The 14362-nt window shown below is 36.7% G+C and overlaps 1 protein-coding gene across 11 annotated transcripts in view; it reads left to right on the top strand.

Moving 5' to 3' along the window:
* The first annotated feature begins 1421 nt into the window (after positions 1 to 1421).
* The window catches only part of DLG1 (discs, large homolog 1 (Drosophila)), a 206024-nt gene continuing 193083 nt past the window's right edge, over positions 1422 to 14362 (top strand). For all 11 annotated transcript variants that reach the window (XM_004675115.2, XM_012733445.1, XM_012733432.1 and 8 more), the window contains exons 1-4: positions 1422 to 1855; positions 2336 to 2385; positions 3059 to 3190; positions 12983 to 13149. In XM_004675115.2, coding sequence (XP_004675172.1) covers positions 2367 to 2385; positions 3059 to 3190; positions 12983 to 13149 — 318 coding nt within the window. In that variant the 5' untranslated portion in view covers positions 1422 to 1855; positions 2336 to 2366. The remainder of the gene's footprint in view (positions 1856 to 2335; positions 2386 to 3058; positions 3191 to 12982; positions 13150 to 14362) is intronic.

Below are 14362 nucleotides of genomic sequence, written 5' to 3' on the forward strand. Positions count from 1 at the left end.
GCATATATGACCTTGGGCAAGTTTCTACCTCTTTCTGGATCTCAGGGTTTTTTAACCTTAAACTGGGAGACTAGGTCTAAATGAGCTCTAAAATCGTGGTGTTCTTCAAGTTAAGACTTCAAGCTGCAATCCAAAAGTGAAACCCAATGGTCTGCATACCTGTGAGTAATTGTTATGGTTACAGTACAAGGTTCCCTGGACTTCTTATTGGCCCAAGGATACAGCCTTGGTGAAAGACTGTCAGGTTTACTGGGACGAATCTTCCGGTTGTCACTAACTCTGGGTGACCTTGGGCAAATTCTTCTCTCAGGACCTTAGAGGTCCTTGTAATACAGAAGAGGCTAGAAGACTTGGGCTCTCAGAGTCTCCTGCGATTCTCCTTCTGCAACAGGGGTGGCTCAGTTCTGGAGGCCAGGGGGCGGGCTGTCTCACAGTCCCGCTCCGAGGAGCGGTAGAAACAGCCCAGCAGCTCCAGCAGTGGACGTTTGACTTCGGAGGAGCTGGCGACAGGTGAGTTCTTAAAGGGGCCTCCAGAGCTTGGATAATACCCGAGATTGATGAGTGAGGGGACACTGGAAAGCGGGAATGATGAGTGAGTGAATCAAGGATCGAATCTTCCCTTCCCAGTCTTACATGCATTTCTATTTGGAACTAAACTTACACTTAAAATTCCTCTAGTAAACCTCTCAAACTCCATTAACCAGTCCCATTTTATATGCCCCTCTTTAATGTAACCTCTTCCCGAATACTTTTACCCAGGGAAGAACAGTAACTTTAAAAAATCAGTATGAAGTGGATCTCCCCTCAACCCCAACTCCTCCCTAGCTCCCCACCCAGGCTCCGCCCTTCACCGCCTCCCGGCTTGGGTCGTGCCTCGACTCCTCCCCAATACTGCTTCTCCGAGTTAGGGATCTACCCTGGGGCACCCGAGACTACTGCCGTGGACTTGAAAACGGCACGTGTTTAGTGAGGTTACAGGGTGTCTCGGAATGGGTGTCTGGGATCGGATGTAGGCGAGGTCTGGCCGCCAGATACCCCGGCCCTTCCGGGCGGGGAGCGCTTCTGGCTCAGAACTGCAGGACTCACTGGTGGGCTCGGGCGAGGTAAATAAAGGCGGGCTCTGCCAGGGCCACCCGCACCACCTGTAGAGTCTGCGTGTCGACTCCTTTGTCCTCAGAGTCACTTCGGTGGCCTCCCCTTTAAGCAGCGGGGTTCGCTGAGGCTGCTCCCTCACCCCCCTTTGAGTTCCCCAGCCCCCCTCGGTCCGCCTCCCCCTTCCAGCCCTAAGGTAGCAGCCCCGAGAGCCCTGGGCTCGGCGCGAGCCGCCTCCTCACTTCCCATTGGCTGAGCGCGCGGGGAAAGCGGTCACGTGGGGGCGCAGCAGTCCAGCTCCGGGGCCGCCATCTTGGCGGAAAGTTTGGGGGGAGAGCTGTTGGGGGTGCGGAAGGAGGCGAGGTTCAGGGGGGTGGGGCGGCTAGGAGCGGAGAGGGCGACCGGGCTAGTGAACCGCGGCGAGTGAGGGGGCGGCGGCGATCTAGGAGAAAGAAGAGGCAGCGGGGGTGCGGCCGCAGAGGGGAGCTCCTCCCCCGTTCCCTCACCCCTCTCAGCTCGCCTCTTCGAGCCCCGGGCGGGGCGCGGGACGTGGAGCGGTGTTGGGCGGGGGAGCCGCCGGGAGAAGGGGCCGGAGTGCACCCCAGCTCCGAGCGCACGTCGCTCGCCGCAACTTTGTGGTGGCGCCGCAGGTGTGGGGGCCCGCGGAGGTGTGCATGTGGGGCGCGAGGGCGTCGCGGGAGAGCGGCCGCTGCCCAGTCCGGCCCCCGCTGGAGTAGCCTGGAGGAAGCGTGCGAGGAGAGAGGCAAGCCTGGGGAAGGGGCCTGAGCTGGGCGGGGTTATATTGGCCCTGTTGGTCCTGCTCGGAGCGCTCGCCCGGCGCCGCTGGCTTAGGGACCCAGGGATCGGGGCGCCTTTTAACTCCCCAGTAGCAGGTGGGGTGTATGCATATTTGTGCCTGGGAGAGGACGGGGGTGCTTGTCTAGGCATTTAATGCCTTGGAGAGGGGGCGACTGGAGAGGAGAATCAGGGAGCTGACTTCTCAATCAGGGAGCTGACTTCTCACTGCTCCTAATTTGCAGGAGTAGCACTCTTAGGTGAGCTTTCTAGATGGCCACTGCCACTGCTGGCTTTTGAGACTCTTCCTTTCACTTGGGAAAACTTTGTAAAGTGGGCTTTGCAATTAGGGCTGGGAGTTTCCAAATTTGAGATTTAGGGGGAAATGCTAGTTTACTTAAACACGATTCTTTTCTTTACTTCTCTTTCCTTTCTATTTTTTTTAAAGGTGTGTGCCCTCTTGCTCATTCTGGAGAAAAATGCCGGTCCGGAAGCAAGGTGAGATTCAATTTCAGTACCCTCTTGTCGGGTGTCACTGACTTTTCTGTGTCTGTTTTGTGATTGCATGTTTTAAAAAATGTGTAACTTGAATGAGACAGCTCAGTCCTAACTTCACTACTTGGGGAATCTAAGCCTCACACGGAGATGATAGAAACGCCTAAAAGTTAAACTTTCTTTTTTTGACATCTCTTTAGTGACTAGAGAGGCAACACTCCTCCCCCCAAATCTTTTAGAACTCTGAATTAGTGTTTCCCTATTTTACTTTATCATTCTCACTAAACATTTCTATTGGGATACTGGCTAAGAACTAGTGTTTTGAAACAGTTAAGGCTTTGATTTTTAATGACAAATTGTAGATAATCTGCTTTTGTGTGTCAGACCAGCAGAAACTGTGTTGCTAGGGTCAAATGAACTTTTATTGTGGTAGACTACCAGTGTACATTATTACAAAACTACTCACTTTTCTCCTCACACACGCACACATTTTTTTGTTGTTGTTCATTCTACAAATATATGTACATGAACATTTCAGCATCTGTTGACCTGGAGGATTCTGAGAATTGTTTAGATGTTGTGGAGAATCATTTGCTGCATAGTGTGTAATACTTTCTTGTAAATACATACATTTTAACCAGAACCCCCCGCCCCCCTTTTTATTTTCTCTTTCCAGATACCCAGAGAGCTTTGCACCTCTTGGAGGAATATCGTTCTAAACTAAGCCAAACTGAAGACAGACAGCTCAGAAGTTCCATAGAACGGGTTATTAACATATTTCAGAGCAACCTTTTTCAGGCTTTAATAGGTGGGCATTAAAACTTTGTGACCATTATATCAGCTAGGCTTAATACCTAGTTTATTTTAAACTTAAGAGAGTATTGTATTTGGTTCTGTGTGAGGCATTTAGTGACTTGAACATTCGGTGAGTTGTATGTTGTGATACTTTGGCCTTCCAAAAATATAATAAAAAAAACTGTCAGTATGATTATTTCAATGGTCTTTGATAATAGTGTTTCATATTCTAGCATTAAGTATTAAGAAATGGAGAAGTTGCAAAAATAACTCAGGGCCCAAAAGGTAATGACTGGAATTGCTGTTAGCTTGTTTCTATATTTGATTTGTAGTTCTCTGGAGTCCCTGAAAATGTTTGAAGAGCTCTGCTATGTTTAAGAACCTTCATTCCCATAATACAGATCTCTGTTTAACTTGGCTTTCATGGAGACAGGATTCTAGACCTGGAAAATGATCTCGTCTAATCTTATTTTACAGACAAGAAAATTGAAACAACTTGAGGTAGTACATTGTTTTAAATGAGAACTTGACAACTAGTCAAGAGTTCTGAATTCTATTCTTGGCATTTATTAGTAGACTGTTATATCAGTTATTTAGTCTTTTCTAGGTCACTGTTACTGTAGAATGTGGATGTAACGGAATAGTGGTTTTTAAGCCTTTTTATTAAGTTGCTAGATAATTTTTATAAATAAATCTTACTGTTTCTTTTACAGTTGCTTATATATAATATTGATCATTAGGTGATCTCTCTGACCCTTTCTGCCAGGTACCTTGAAAAGTGTGCAAACAAAAATTTGTCCGTTCCGGTTCTAAGAATGACTTTTTTCATTATGTATATAACATTAAAATTAGACATGTTTCATTGCATTAGTTTTTTTCCTTAGTAGCTTCCAAGCAGATATGGCCTTAGATCTATGTATTTTTCTTTTAAAGGATTCAGCTTTTCTTTTCTTTTTTTAAGATTTATTTTTACTTATGCATACAAGAACTGGGGTGTAGGCTAGAGGCATGACAGGGGTATGTGTGAGAGGATTCAACAACAGAGCAGAATAGGCAGATTTATTGAGATTCAATACTTGAGGGGAGCAACAGGTGAGACAGGAGAGGTCTGGGACACCATGTGGATCAGCTCCCTAACTAGGGATTGAACTTGTCCTGCAGTGGCTGGTGATAACTTGATAGCACTGAAACTTTTAACTTCTGGGCCACAAAGGAGGCCCCTTAGATCTCTTACTGATTAATTTTTGATGTCATTTGAGGAATACCGTTAAAAGTTAGTTTACCCTGTTAAAGAACTTCCTAGTAACTTTGATACTTTCTACTAGATTTTTTGTAGACTCAAGGAAGTCCACTCAGTACATGTGAATAATATTTAAAATTTTAACATTATTACAGACTTTTTAACATACATAAGAATAGAAAGATCATCATCACCAACTGCTGTATTTACTCCTGCATACCCATCTTCAAAAATGATCAACCTTTTCCTTTTTTTTGTTTAAATTGATGGAGATTTTTTACATTTCCAATTCGAAACATTGAGTTTAAAGGTCCAAATGGATGACCACATTGGATTCCTGTGGGAGAAAAAGAAGTGAAAAGTCATTTTAAGTTAGTTTTCTAAATCAGCATTAACCTAGAAATATTTTATCTAGTAGAGTTACTATTTAGAAAAAAAATAGTATGGCTTATGTTCTGATTAAATATGTATGAAGACAGATACAGATAGATATAATACTTATCTGTGTGGAGTTTGTGACATAAGAAAATTAAATAGTTAGTGAAATAATCAAACAATTTACACTCAGATTTTTCCATAGATTTGATTCCTCTATAAAAGTCAGTTTTTTATATTTGGGGGAATGTTTGATATATTCTGTTTTATCTATTTTAAATGTATTTGTATATTCTTAAGTGTAATTAAATTCTGATAGCATTAGTTTTCTAATAAGTTTTTACTTGTGAATCTTACTTGTCCTGTGTAATTTCATTGGTTGTGAATTAGATATTTAGATTTACTTATATATATTAATGATTTATGGGATGCGATATCAGATACTAGATTTTAGAAATTTTGAAACAGGTAAATTAGTAGAGTTCTTTTTTCTTTCTACATACCTAATTGAATTGTCGGTATTCCTGAATTAGCTCATGTCCTCTCTTCTGTTTGCTGAAAGTAGATTAGTTTGTTAACCTTTATTATTTTTCTGCCTTTACAAATTTTTATATCAGTAGAAATTTCTTTATGCTTAGCACCTATACCATTGTTTCTGAAACTGTAATAGTGTAAATCTTTCTAAACTAAACCAAAGTTTACTATGTATCCATAGTATGTACTGAAACTCTTGGAGTAACTATTACTTTCCTTTAGTAGGTAGTACTCTCTCCTCTTGAGTTCTGGACCAGTGAGTCAAAGGAGCCTTGGTTCTTGACAACTTAAGTTGTTTAAAAGTCATTTGGCGTTTAGCTTCTTGACTTCTTGAGCTTAGGAATCATTTCCTTAATCTTTAGTGAATTACCTAGTTACTTCCTTGGACTTGTCCTCTGCACTGATTATTGTTTTTGTTTGAACTGTTAGTTTGTATTGACAGTTTTTATGCTTTTAAGAAAGTTCTATGGGTTTCTAGGTAGTTTTTAGTCTTTAGGAATACTGTTTGGTTTTTTTTTTTCTCTTTCTCCATAGTTCATATATAGGGTAAGTTTTTGCTAGTGGAGTTCTGTGGAGGTACAGTTATACATGTATTGCATTACATCTGTTCTGAGGTACTAATTTAAAAATATTTTAGTGTCTCTGAATTTAGAATACATTTGTAATTGATGTCAGTGTATAGTTGACAGTTTAGTTTGTACATTCTTAGTGACATGAAATAAGGGTGCATCTTACTATTAATGTCTTCTGTATTAGTTCAGTGAAATATGGCGATCATTGTTTTTGTTCTCTGATAGTTGGCAGTTTCCTTGAAGGATGGCTTCAGGATATTATTTAAGATTTATTGTATTTATTAATACATAAAGAGTTGGGGTGTAGGCCAGAGAGGTGAGGCATGAGAGGATTCACTAGAGACAGAGTGGGGAGCAGAACAGGAAGATTGACCAAAATACACTGCTGAGGGGAACAGTGGATGAGACAGGAGACGTCTTTTGAGCCATGGATTAGCTCCAGGGATTGAACATGTGCTGCAGTGGCTGCCCATAGGTTCACAGTGCTGAGACCTAACCTCTTGCATCATCAGGGAGGTCCTGGATTTTGATATTATTGAAAGCAGAAAACTTTTTTAAGTTTTTAGTTTCCCATTAGTTTGTGAAAATAAATATTTAAAATTATATATGAAAAATCCATGAACTGTATACACATTTATTTAAAATTTATTATTTTTTTAATAAATGGGAAAATTAATCTACTTAATTTTCACCTCGACAAGTAAGGTAAGAGCAATTAGGAAACTTTTAAACTTTGCATCCTCCAATTTCATATAGTTATATTTTAAAATTTTGTGAATAAAGTAAACTGGATGTTGCTTGGTTATCATCAGAGCCCAAGTGTCAGTTCCTAGGTCATTTCTGGTTCTGAGGTTTTTCTGGAATTGAGATGACTTTGGTAATCCTCAGAGGTTACTTAGGCGATCAGAGAACTCATTTACTTTCTTGATGCACCAGATAAAAACCTGGTTTCAAGATCAGACTAACTTTAAGAGACTTGAGTAAGGTGACATGTGATTTGTATATTTTGTATGCTGTAAGTAACACATGTATTAAATGTACACTTATGTTTTAGATACTTCAAGATGAAGTTGGGTTATGTAAAAGCACTGTCAATTTCTGAGTGTTTTTTCTTTAGCTCCTAATTCATTGGTTGCTACTCTGTAAGTTTCACTAGCCTTTGTGTGATAAAGGACATTTATATTTGTAGATACTGAGTTTCAAAAGTATGATTCCTGCTTTTTTAGTCATAAAAAACAAAATTTATCATCTCAGCCACTTTTTAATGTGTAGTACACTAATGTAAGGGTATTCATATATTTATAAAACAGCTCAAAGCTCTTTTATCTAGCAAAACTGAAACTACTCATTACTCAACAAACTCTACTTTTTCTTCTCCCCAAATCCTAGTAACAATTCTTTCTGTCTCTATGATTTCAACTACTCTAAATTATTTGTTAGAAATGGAGTCACACAATATTTGTCTTTTTTGTAAGTGACATTTCTTTTAATATAATGTCTTCTAAGTTGAAGCACAACAGGCTTTTCTTCCTTTTTATGACTAATATTCTGTTAGTACGTACCACACTCGTTTATCCACTCATGCATTGATGGACATTAGATTATTTTCACTAGTTGGTTGCTGTGAATGTAGATATAGATATCAGGCTTTCATTTTTTTGTATCTATATCCAGAAGTGACATTGCAGGATTATATGGTAATTATATTTTTAATTTTTTGAGGTGGCACCATACTGTTTTCCATAGTGATTACACCATTTTACAATCCACCAAAAGTGCACAAGGGATTCAATTTCTCCATGTCCTCACCAACACTTGTTAGTTTTTTGTTTTTTTTTTAATAGAAGCCATCTTGTTGAAAGGGAGGATGTGACTCCATAAGTGTATGTAAAAAATAAAAATCACTAACATTTAGTGGTTATCACTAACATTTATTTATGGTTTATAGAAATATCTTGTTTAGTAATCACAATCCTATGAAGTGTATATTCATTTTCAAGGTGAATTTAATTTTATGGATTATGAATTTTATGGATTAGAAAACTAAGAGGCTATTTATCTTACCCAAAGGGCCCTCAGATACTAAATTGTGGAGATAGTATTGAACTGAAGCTAGTGTGAGCCTCTCCTTAACTTCAACTATTAGTTTGTTACCATATGTTGAATATTTTTATGTGGTAATGATAATAGGCATATTCAATGTAGGTGTTTATCTGTAGAGTTAATGGTATTTTAAAAAATAGTTAACTTTGAAGGAGGATGTTTATAATATTGAGATGCTGTTTATGATGATGATGGAATTTATGCATTTGGAAAAGTATATTTACCTAATAATCAAAGTTCATGAACTATAAGCTTTAAAGTAAAATATTTATTGTTATTCCCAGTAATACTGTGTTTTAGTCAGTTGCTAACTCTGTGTTTGTGTGTATGCGTAACTTTGTAGGCTAGGCTTGATAAAGGAAAACATAACAATATGTTGATTGCTGAGTAACACTGAAATTAGAGGGAAATTTTAATTTCTCAGTTCATGGTTTTGATTAATTGAATTATTTGCTAATAGTTTTACTTACTACTGCTCTACAGCAGTTCTTTATGTTGAATTCTCTTTAGAGTCTTATAATCACAGGGTATTGTCTTCTAATTTAAGCTATGTTGTCTATCTATGTTTAAATGTTTTTTCAGTATGCTATCTCATTTGAGATATCCAATTAAATTGCTTTTCGTTGTTACATCTCTTTAGTATCCTTTAACTTTGGCATATTTCCAAAACCTTTGTCTTTTATGACATTGGCATATTTATACAATAAACTTTCTCTCTACTCTTAATATTTCTTATTTTGGGTTTGTATAATATTTTGGGTTTGTATGATATTTGACTGTGATTACGTATAGGTTTTGTGTTTGGTAGGGTTCTTTACATCCAGAGGTACATATTTTTCTGTCCTACATTGGTAATATTAATTTTGATCATATAGTTACTGTTTTTTCCCTGGCATCTTAAAAGCGATGTGTGGGGGACTTTGTTTAACTCTGTTCACATACTCTGTGCCGTAGTAAATTTTCCACTTTAATTTAGCATCCACTGATGATGCTTGCCTGAACCAGTTTTTACCGTGGTTATTGAAAATGACAGTCTTGTAATAGGAGCACTCCTCTTCATTTTCCAGCTAACACTTGATATTTTATTATAATCAAAAACCTTTCCCATTTATTTGTATTTTTCTTTCAATGATTGATAATTTACTGTCATCCTTAATAACTTTGATACTAAGATTATTTCAGATTTATCTACTGGGAAATCTCAAACTTGATTTTCTATTCTTAAAACATGCCCCATTTTTTTTTTAATCTAGGTATTTTTTTCACTTTTTGGCATAACAAAATGTTCCAGGTTCATCTTGTACATATCCTGCCTAGCCCTGGGTCAGCTACTTCTCTAAGAATCTCTAGTTCTTTTTGATACATATTTTGTTTTAAAGAATATGCATGTGAATATCCTGTGACTGTTAGTTAATATTTGAAGTGTTGAAATACTTATTGTTGGACATTGGCTTGATTTTTGTGAAACCCAAGTTGTAATACATACTTTTAAATTTTATAGCTTCCTTTTTTTTTTTTAAAGATTTATTTATTTATTCATGTAGCCAGGGATTAAACTCTTGTTGCAGTGGCTGAGGATAGCTTTACAGTGCTGTACTTTAACCCCTTGCGCCTCCAAGGAGGCCCAAGAATTTATATTTTCTTTTATCTTTGGGTATTAAAATGACTTTTTAAATATATACTGGTTTCCAAGAGAGCAACATATCTGTGCATAAGTATCTTGATTACTGTAGTTAAAAAATACTGTACTTTTAGCCAATTAACTGACATAATTTTTAACCTAAAATGGCAGACTTTTATATCTTCTACTTGTCTTTTCTCTAACTCACCAAGATGGAGTTTATTTAAAGAAAATAATGTATTTTCCATGTAAAAAAATGTAAGTTCAGTTAAATGTATTACTTAAAAATTTATGAGTAAGAAAATTCTTATCTCAAAAACAACTTACTACTTCTGCCATAGGTTGAATACCCTTTTAGAATGTTACTTTATTTATATTTATATATATACTTTATTTTTATATACATCTTGTAAAACAAATTCTCTAACAAGTAAAACATTGTATAATTGCGTCTTCCCAGGAATTGATATTTAAAAGCATCATGAAAAGTTAAAAATCATGTCATATTAAATTTATCTTTGAAAATCCCTTCAGCATTTAAATATCATCTCTCATAAACTCTCATAAACATGTACAACTGTTTTTTCCTCTTTTGGAAAGACATTTCTTCAACAAAGTAGTTGAATTAAGTGACTGCTTATACTAAAAGCACATACTTCTGGAATCAACCTCCATACCATGAACTATAGAGAGATACATTATGAGAAGCAGTGAAAATGGGAGACTACCTGTGGGAATGGTCTTCTTGGTTTTATTTACAACATTTCACTTATTAGGTAGAATGGGGGTACAATTGCCCCTTTTTTTATTTTTTTATTTTGGCAGAGGGAAGTATTACATTTGAATTTGCTTAAGTTGATATAGCATGACTTCTCTGCTATAATAGTTATACATATTAACTATTTTTATGCCATAATATTTGGATGTTTTTACATATAAAAAGAATTGTTACATATTTAGAATAGTTTAAATACATAATGTAGATTTACTGTAGTTTTGTCAATGATTTCCTAGGAGCATTTTGGTATCTTTTTTCTGAATTATAAACTGTAGTGCATTTGAATATGCCTTCTGATTCCTTTATTATGATCTTTGAACAAATTCCTAGAAATAAATTGTTTGGTTATAGGGGATATGTATTTTTTTTTTTTTAAGATTTATTTGTGCATACAGACCGGGGGTACAAGCCAGAGGTGCGGAGGGGGGAGGTGAGACACTTCACCAGAGACAGTGGGGAGCAGAACAGTCAGATCAAGGAAGTTCACTGTTGGGGGAAGCAGCAGGCGGGTAAGGAGAGGTCTGCCATGCCATTTGGATCACCCCTCAGTCAGGGATCGAACTCACACTGAGACAGATGTGACTAGCTTGCAGTTCTGCGACCTAACCTCTTGCGCCACCAGGGATGGCCCAGGGGTGTGTATTTTAGAAAAAGACTTAAGCATAATTTATCAACTTAATTTTTAGGTAGTACGTAGAAGAATGACTAATTCAGTGAACAATATAACCAAGTTTTTATAATATTTTTACTCTGATTTGGGATATATACTTTAGTTATACTGATGTTTTGTTTTGTATTTTTTGATTAAAGAAATAACCAGTGATTATTTTTTTACATTATTGTTTGTTTATTTCTTTTATGAACTATCTGCTCATGTGATTTGTACCTTTCCCCCTTTGTTTTCTTAGAGATCTAAAACTTACATTAAGGATTTTAGCTCTGCCGTGAAGTTGCAAATAGTTTCTCTATTTTGTCGTTTGGTTTTAAACTTTCATTAAAAATAAAAACTCAACCTATATTTATATAATATGTAGATCTATCTATCTAGATAGATAGATATATAAATATATATTTACAAGTGGTTAGATTTATTTTTTTAAGCTTTCTGTTATTGGTTTCATACTTAGAATGACTCCTATCCCTAAGATCTTAGAACATTGACATACTCAGTTTTTTTTGACGTGTGTGTGTGTGTGTGTGTGTGTGTTTTTAATCCTTAATATATTTGGAAATTATTTTGAAATAAAGTATGCAGTTGCTTTTTAAAAATGTAAATTTTTTTTATTATTCACCGTATAGATTTTAAAAAAGTAATAGACTTAATTTTTTCAGCTGTTCTAGGTTACAGAAAAATTGAGTAGGAAGTACAAGAATTCCCTTACATCCTTACCATACCCCTTTTCCATTTCTTGCATTAGTGTATTTGTTATAGTTGATAGTCAATATTGTTATTAATTGAAGTCCATAGCTTAATTAGGGTTTACTCTGCTATGCACAGCTAAGTTTGACATAGACATTTGTTTTCACTTGTTTATCACTATGATACAGAATAGTTTCACAGCTCTAAGAAGTTCCTGTGTTGCACCACCTATTTGCCCTTTTTTCCTTCTTCCTGAGTCTCTAGTAACCACTAATCTTTTTACTCTCTACCTAGTTTTGCCTTTTCTAGAATGTTAGATGGTTGGAATCATTAGTACGTAGCTTTTTGAGATTGACTTATTCACTTGCTAATATGCATTTAAGGTTTCTCTATGTCTTTTCAAAACTTGATAGTGCATTTTTTTAAAGACTATTAAAGCAGTTTGGACAATTGTATAGTAATATGTATCAATCATCACAGTATCTATAGACTAGTTTCACTACCCTAAAAATTCTCTGTTCTATACTTACTCATCCTTCTGCATCCAGTCCCTTGCAGTCACTGATCTTCTTACTGTTATCATTGTTGTGCTTTCCAGAATGTCATATAGTTAGAATCAATGACTGCTTTTTAGCCTTTTTAGACTATTTGAACTACAGGTTATCTAAAAACATTTCCATTTGATCTTATTTTAACTATCATTTTTTGTTTTACTTTGGCTAGAAGGCCAGTGAAAACTAATTGAGGGGTTTATATTCCTTATCTGGGTGTTGGTACAAAGACATAAAATAAAAATGACTTGTATCTGCAGAACTTATAGAATGATAATTAGTTCCTGTCTGTGAGGAGCCCTTTATGTGCCATTGTGCACTTTGTAGGTATTGCATTCAGCTCTTGTAACAATTCACAGTGATAAGAGGTAAGATATCAGAAGTTAAGTAACTTGCCTTCACATGTAGCTAATTAGTGATGGAATAGGGATTTGAACTCAGCAGAGACTCTGAAGTATAAAAAACCAGACATAATTGCACTGAGCTATACAGGTTCTAATACAATTGTGACATAAGTTGGACAAATTTTGACTGCTTTGTACCTTATAAAATTGGATTTATTTAATAATCTAGAGTAATTTCTTTTTGTTTTTGAGTTGTGCTGTTTTAACAATGCATACTTTAATTAGAAAAATATAAATACTTTTGAATTTTCTTTTTCTCACCTCTAGATATTCAAGAATTTTATGAAGTGACCTTATTGGATAATCCAAAATGCATAGATCGTTCAAAGCAGTCTGAACCAATACAGCCTGTGAATACTTGGGAAATTTCTAGCCTTCCTAGTACTACTGTGACTTCAGAAACACTGCCAAGCAGCCTTAGCCCTAGTGTAGAGGTAAGATAAAATAGTCTCTTAACCTGTTTTTCTGTGATGAATTTATTGGAACTATTGAGTTTTTTCATTTTATCAAAAGTGGATACTTTGGAAATAACTATATTGGAATAAAGAGGATGTAGTTGAAATATTTCTGAAAAGAAAAGCTCAGAATCTTTGGTGCCCTTATCTTTTAAAATATTTTGAATGGTTTGAAGTCTGAACTACTTGGTTTAGATTATTAGAAACTACTTTGCATGATAGACTTCAATGTGTTATCTCTGTGATAATTAGGTGGACACTATTCTGGAAAGATGTTTTTGCTTTGGCGTTTATTATGATAAATAGAATATAGTTTTGTGGTCCTTTAGTTTAACATCTAAACTGTATCTGTTGGCTTGAAGAATTATATCGTTATAATTTAATGGATACGGTCAATAACTGTTGTTTTAATGCTTACAGAACTGGAGGGTCAGAGGTACAGGGATGAGAGGATTCACCAGAGACAGAATGGGGAGCAGAACAGGCAGGTAGATTGAAATGTGGAGGGGAGCAGTGGGCAGGTCAGGAAAGGTCTGCCACGCCATGTGGGTCAGCTCCCTGGCTGGGGATTGAACTGGTACTGCAGTGGTTGTGGTAGCTTACAGTGCTGTGCTTTAACCCAGTGCACCACCAGAGAGGGCCTAAATTTTTTTTTTTTTTTTTGAGAGGGCCTAAATTTTAAGGTGATCAGCGTTGGCTCCTGTATTATCCTGTAATTAAAGCTATTTTTTTGAGTTTTCATAAGTTTGAATAGTGTTTTTTTTTTCCTTATGATTTATTCATTAACGTAATAGAGGTACACAACATTTTTAAGTGAGGATTTGTCATGAAAGTGATTGAGTGACTGAATTTGATTTTAGTCCCTTTTTAGTTATACTAGACAAGTGCCTAAGAAATTGAATGACTTGCTGTTTGATGAGTACAGAAGGAAAAGTAGTGCATGGGAGAGCAACTCGACAGCCTTTTAATAATGACGTAAACGATTTTCTCAGTTTTTTCTTTTTATAGTAAGTAACATAAAACTGTTAGAGGATGGTTCTGTGGGTTTGCTGGCTTTCAGAATGAAAAGATTTAAGATTTATTTATGTGCACACAGAACTGGGGTACAGGCCAGAGGCTCAGGGGCAGCGAGAGGCTTCACCAGAGACAGAGTGGGGAGCAGAACAGGCAGATGGACGAAGTACACTGCTGA

The sequence above is a fragment of the Condylura cristata genome, unplaced genomic scaffold, assembly GCF_000260355.1.
Source record: "Condylura cristata isolate star-nosed mole 26May11 unplaced genomic scaffold, ConCri1.0 scaffold00003, whole genome shotgun sequence".
Lineage (NCBI taxonomy): Eukaryota > Metazoa > Chordata > Mammalia > Eulipotyphla > Talpidae > Condylura > Condylura cristata.